Source organism: Protomyctophum parallelum (assembly GCF_964188405.1).
Source record: "Protomyctophum parallelum genome assembly, chromosome: 22".
Lineage (NCBI taxonomy): Eukaryota > Metazoa > Chordata > Actinopteri > Myctophiformes > Myctophidae > Protomyctophum > Protomyctophum parallelum.
Genome location: NC_139714.1, coordinates 23374161 through 23380904, shown reverse-complemented (window position 1 = coordinate 23380904; position 6744 = coordinate 23374161). Strand labels below are relative to the sequence as shown.

General features: G+C 42.4%; 1 protein-coding gene across 2 annotated transcripts in view; it reads left to right on the top strand.

The window, feature by feature from the left end:
* Window positions 1–1162: 1162 nt before the first annotated feature.
* The window catches only part of syt10 (synaptotagmin X), a gene marked incomplete at both ends in the record, with an annotated part of 15674 nt that continues 10092 nt past the window's right edge, over window positions 1163–6744 (top strand). The window contains 2 exons of one of the 2 annotated variants that reach the window (XM_083758141.1): window positions 1163–1352; window positions 2227–2638. In XM_083758141.1, coding sequence (XP_083614267.1) covers window positions 1163–1352; window positions 2227–2638 — 602 coding nt within the window. Of the gene's footprint in view, window positions 1368–2226; window positions 2639–6744 lie in introns of both variants that reach the window. The other variant, XM_083758140.1, reaches the window with a different exon arrangement.

The window sequence follows — 6744 nt, the reverse complement described above, 5'->3', positions numbered from 1 at the left end:
ATATATTCCTCAGCCTAGTAGGAAAGTCCCTGATAGATTTCACGTAAATTGCATGCTATGGATGCCAATTAGGATGGAATCTGAAATATCGGACAGATCCGTCTTGAACACATGACTAGATGCTGTGTAACGATTTGCAGAATTTTTGGACAGAATCTGGAGGAGTAGCCTAATATATATTTTTTTTTCAAAAGTCGGCCTCCTGGTGGCGCTATAACAGGCCGTTCTGGAAAATTTGGGGCAGAGGTTCATCGTTGGCATCCAGGTGTGTGTGCAAAATCTGGCATCGACCGGGTTAACAGTGCCGGAGATTAGCTGTACACAGACGGACGGAAAATCTAAGAAATTCCATAAATGAGAAAACAAATGCAGTAGTGAAAATAGCTGATCTACAAACTCACAATGCGGCGTGAAACGACACGTTGTGAGTTTATAGATCTGCTATTTTCACTAGTTCAAATGTCTCTTTTGGGTCACAGGCTAAAAGGTTTGAGAAGCACTGCAGGGCCACAATGCTTTTGAGCCAATGGATGGAGCCAGTTGGTGGACCACTGGAGCCAATTGAAGGACCACATGGTCATGGAGCCTGTCAATAAGATGGTATTTACACTAGTATGTGGCAGGGATTGCCATGGCAGGCTATGCAAAATTGCGCATGCATCACTTTTCCACTGATCTATTCTAGACTGAGTCTAAAATAGCCTATAGTCTAAATAGCCTATATCATTTCAGAATGTTTCCCCGTTATTAAAGTTAAAAGTGACCACGGCCGTTTTCTTTTTCTTTCTTTTTTTTCTTTTTCGCGTAGGCCTACCTATAAGTTACCAAAGTTGTTTCCTGCATCATAGGCCTATACATGTGCTTTGCAAGAAGCCATCTGACTTCACGGCTTTCCCCCATGGCCCAGTGGATATATAGATTAATTTGAGCAAACTAATGCGCATTTCCTATTGGACAGAGGCGGAGGAGTGCACGCACCACCGTGCACTAAAGGATCGAGCCTACAACAATTGTCGTTAATGCACAGGGCGCGCGTGGAGTCATGCACGCTCGTCTCCTCTCCTCTACGCGCAGCAGCGCTATAGCTGGTGGACATGGATGAGGAGGACGCATCGATTCTTTCAGACATCTGGCGTGGAGAGGCTGCACTCCGATGCCCCAAATGAATCAGCGCCCTGCCGGCTCGTCCTCTACCGTGCAATGGCTTAACAGGAGAGACATGGGTGTCCGGACGACGGACAGCGTGAGCCTGTGCCAAAAGGCTCTCCAAATAGTCACGGAACTGTGTCTCGCAGGGCACGTAGATCGGGAGAAATGCTCGGATATATTCCCCCTGGAGAGCAACATAACAGGTAAAAGGAACGCAGGTAAATACCATCTATACAATAAAAATAAATAAAAATAATAATATTAAATCAAGATTGTTCTCATAATGATAGAAAAGACTGAATTCCTTCAAATGTTTAATAATTTGATTGAAGCCATAAGATATTAGTTTACTCTAAGATCGGTTCTATAATGTAACATTGGGTAGTCTACTATTTGAACTTAATTTCATCAATAAATATTGTAAAATGTATTTGAATGAGACTATTAAATTAACACAAAGTAGATAGCTGCACTCAAAAGTTGTTTTGTGGCAATGGCAACAGGTGGAATAGGCTATAAACTATGGTGCATGCGGTTGGACTAAAGAAACACACTGTTTCTTTCTTTCTTTCTCACTCGTATTTAATTATTTTCTGGACAGTCTTTGTGAGGATTAATTCTGCGTTTCATATTTTATTATTATATATATAATTATATATATATTACAAAACACATCATTTCAGCTTTTTCAAAGAGCAATGCAAATTAACTACGCTGAACTTTATTTTACTCATTCATATAGCTATGTATATGAATTGTTCTTGTAGAAATAATAAGGAAAGTGCAGTAACTGTGTTCACATCATTTAGGGACAAGAGATTATTTTATTAGATTTTTGGTTCATGTTGATTCAGCCTGTGAATGTGATACTCTGCAGCAGATCCTTGACTGATGCCGAATGTCTGATTTAACATCATCCTGCCTTGTCAAACAGGTGCCACCTCTCTCTCACAGCTTGCCTTCTCTCCTGTTTCTCCTTCTCTCTCTTGCATGTGTGTCTGTCATATAATGTCCACCGCTCGCCCCCTATCTCCTCGTCTTTCTCTTTGGCTCTGTCTTTTTTTTGGTTATATGTAGACATCTCTATTAGTCTCCTCGCCGTGGTCGTGGGTTTCTGTGGCCTCGCCTTGTTGGTAGTCTCTCTCTTTGTCTTTTGGAAGCTGTGCTGGCCCATTTGGAGGAGTAAGGCTCTGTCCACCCATACAGAAAATGTCCTCCATGTCGGTTTCCCCGAGGCGCCCCCTGCAGGCCCGGCCAGCCCCCTGCAGCCCGTCACGGCGTCCAAAGCGCCGGAGGTGGAGAAGCAACAGCCGCCGGAACGAGAAGTGAAGGTGAACAAACGGAGCACCGTCAAGCTTCTGGAGGCGGCCATGAAGATCAGCCAGACGTCTCCGGACATCCCTGCAGACGTGCAGACGGCTCTGAAGGAGAAGCTCAGCCAGCAGGTCAAGATCCAGAGACAGACGACCGAACCCACGTCCTCCTCCAGGTACAGTTGTAGCTTTTACCCGAAATACAACACGCAAAATACAGCACAGCTTCCATAATATGAAAGGGCACAGAGCGATGTCACGGTTTGAGCAAATTCTGTAATACCACCTGGTTTTTGCACGGTCTAAATCTCGCCCTGTATGTCTACTCTACTGTATGTATATAACAGACAGACAGACAGACAGACAGACAGACAATTATGTTTGCTATACTGTAACTGAACACAAGACCTGTCATGGCAGTTCATTTTATGTGACCAGGAACCTGGAGGTGGTTTGGCAGTATGTCATAATTGTCATATACTGTAGACTGCATCCGATATTGGTCCAATGGAACATTATTATTATTATTACCGTTAATGGCAGGGTGTTAACAAGGTGCAATTTCCCATTGACAGCTATTCATCCAAACAGAAAAGTCCTATCTGATTGTATTAAACAGCGTCAAACTCACCAACATTGCAGCGGTACGAAAAGCTTGAATTATCCTCTTTCTATCGGCGTAAGTGCTTGTTCCATAAAAATCCACTGTAGACAAATTAGCTACATTTCTTTCCTTGCAGGTGATTATTTTTCTAAGTGTTGTTCTAAGTGTTCTAAGTGCACGTTAGATATCACTCAATTGCCCTGCGTAGCACCTGTTTTGAATGATCACATAATGCAGGATGCAGCAGGACGTTGCTTTACTGGAAACGAGTGCTTCCAAACTCTGATGGCAAGATGGCCGCGGTCTGAAAGGTCAATAACCTTGAAATTGCATGGCACATGTGACACTACATTTTGATAGTCATAGCCTTTTGAGTAAAATAGTTGTAGTCATATTTTAGTCATCTGTTTTAGTGTTAGTTGACTAAATATCACAAGCTTTTAGTTGACTAAATCTACAGTTTAGAGTTTACTAAAATGACTAAATACTAAAAATTATTTTGGCGGGCCTTGATGGTGACGTAATGCCTGATTTTACACTTGGTTGCATTCTGAATATATAGCCGATCTACAAGCCCACAACGCATCGTCGCAGCGCAATGAGCTGTGAGCGTGTAGATCTGCTATTTTCAGAGTGCAACACCCGAGCGTAGTTTGCACGTTGCAAACGTTGCAAGTTCAAATAAAATACCTAAGAGATCCAGTGGAACTAAAAGACATAGTTCCACTGGATCTCTTCTCCACTAGTTCCCACTCTTGTTCTACAGTCCCACTTGAAGCACCAACCGTACCTTTTTTAAATGTTGTACATCCACTGACCACCTGTTTTTTTTTTAATAGTTTTTATCTGTTGACAAAATTGTCTCAGGGGGTATCCAGACGAGGACGTATTCTGCGTTACGCGGGGAAGTATTTAGCCGATCTGCCCCTTCTGTCACGCGGAGACGGCGTTTAGGGGGACTTAACCGGCTAATTTTGAAACCACCTTCCAGAGTGGGAAAGTTTGGAGACGCGACTTTGTCGTCTCCATGTGTACAGAGAATGCCGCCTATTTGCTGAAACGGTGACGCAATAGTCCCCTCGCCCGCTCCAAACTAACCTCACGTCACCAGGCTTTCCACCTCCAGTATCCACTCACAGCTATTTTATATTTGCAAATAGGCCTAATTTGTCTATAAATCTCTTCTCCGAAAATAGCCGATCTGCAGCCATGCAGTGAGCTTGTAGATGAGCTATTTTCGGAGAACAGATATAGCCTAAATTATGGTGATTACCAATCTGGAAAGACAAGAAAAAAACGGTTGATCTTCTACATTATTGTTACTATTAAATGGTGTAGTGTAGATTAGTATATAGGCTATACAAGATAGGCAGCACAGCCACCTGTCCGTTCCGCTCAAGCAGGTCTGACTGGCAGTGCACACTGCACAGCACGCATGGACCTCATCAAAGTGCTTCGTCTTCTTGGGTGGAAATTAAACATTCTTTGTTTAACTTCAAAACGGCTTTGCATTGAGAGACCCAAGGTAGGATAAAACATTGTTTACTGTCCATAATCCTCTATAAACCGCCTGTTTTCACTGTTTCCAATTGCTCTTTTTTTATACTTTTGTATAGCCTATGTGCAATGGAATCAATCTAAACAAGCAATTATCTGACATTCAGAGGTGTTGCGCACCAGTGAATATATATTCAATCTCCAAAGTCAAACTCATAAGTGTACAATGCATCATGCCGCCCCTCGTTGTGAGTTTTAAGATCGGCAAACTATTAATATCATGCTTATGTATACTTTGTAGCCTACTTCTGGCAGAAGAGGATAGGTATATGAGAATATTAGTAAGCCTATGTAAAGTCATTAAAATTTTAATGATTTGTAATGAAAAGAAAGAAAAACATCAGCTACAGTTGATTATGCCCATGCATGCCTACTGAATGATTATGACACAATGCCACATATGCATTTAGCCTACAATACACGCAGCTTTCTCTGGGTGGCTCTACCGCTCTCGTCTGGACTACATGCATAAAAAAATGCAATATGGACGCAGGAAAGTTTTATATCGTTTACAAACTCGTTCGGCTAACAGCGCCTTAGTTTCAGTCATCATAGCTTAGTTTTTATTTTGTTTTTACGTAGTTTTCGTCAGTGAACAAAGGTAGTCGTTGAACGTTTTTCGCCATGGTTTTAGTAGATCAAATCAACACGGCATGCAATGCCAGGGAATGCCACGGTCTGACTATAGCCTTGGAGACCAAAGCGATTATGTTAAAAAAAGATCACACCCTTGTGAACTGAGTGGTGCAACCCCCCCACCTCTCTCATTAGCAGGCAACAGTGCAGCTCTCTCTCTCTCTGTTTCTGGACAACAGCGCCCCTACTGGTACTAATAGTCATACTCGTGCTCATTAACGTCACATACATAGGTGGACGACACATAGGCGGACACGGACATTGCTGTTCCTTGGAGTGGTTGCACCACTCAAAAAAAAAGAAAGAAAAAGGCGGGTACATAAGGTAGTGATTGGTGAACCAATATGGAGCCGGCATCCGTTTCCAGCGCTACTTTGATCCGCCCCTATATATACCAAGAAAAGCTGTGTCAACTCAATACTTTCAGGCTATGTTCTGGACTGAAGTGAAGCATCACCTCCGGTTCACTCATCTATAGGGTAATGGCACGACGTCTGCCTGCTCCGGTTCAAGACCTATAATCACTCGCCGGTCGCCAAGCGAGCCGCGCATCCATCGGGCGTGCACCGGGAGTCAAGCTGCCATGGTAACATGGGGAAGCAGCACCAGTAATTAAACAATCAGCTTCAGCTTTGCCTTTGTTTGCGGAGATGTGTTTAGAGGAATAGCATCTCTAATTGCGGTTTCTGTGGGGTTGTCGGAGCGCCAGAAGGAGGTTTGTTCTACAGCGAGATCATCAAGCAGCTGCTCTCCATCGCTCAGAGGAAGCTGTTATTCACACTTGTAGTTTGTCATTAGCAACACTGATAGATTCCATTGAGTTGTCCGGGTGTATGAATCACCAGTGGTGGAAAAAGTACTCACATCTTCTTACTTAAATGACCACTTCACCACTTTTCAACATCTCTTCATATAATGTCACTAATGTTCATGATAAAACACCACCATTTTTTTCCTACTCAGTCTGTGTCTCATAGGAGGGCTTTGGGCAGTTCGGACACCCGTCCACCAGTGACATCATCATTAGGCAGATATTTTTTTATATAAACATTTTATATAAAATATATTTACATTTTTATTATCGTGAGAACGATGGCTTCAACTTTTGCAGCCTGTCGTTACTATTAGCTTGGATTCACCATCGCTGGTGGACGGATTTCTGAACTGCCCACAGCCTTCCTATGAGACACAGACTGAGTAGGAAAAAATGGTGGTATTTATTTATGAACATTAGTTAGGACCAATTATAGGAAGAGAAGTTGAAAAGTGGTGAAGTGGTCCTTTAAGTAAAAGCATCAATACTGACTGCACTATAGAAATACTCAAGTTACAAATGAAAGTCCGGAATTCAAAATGCAAAAGTATTAGCAACGAAATGTATTTAAAGTACCAAACAAAAGTACTCATTATGCAGAATGTCTCATTTCAAGTTTTCAAATGTATACAGATATTTTGAAAATAGCAGATCTACAAGTTTGTGATACG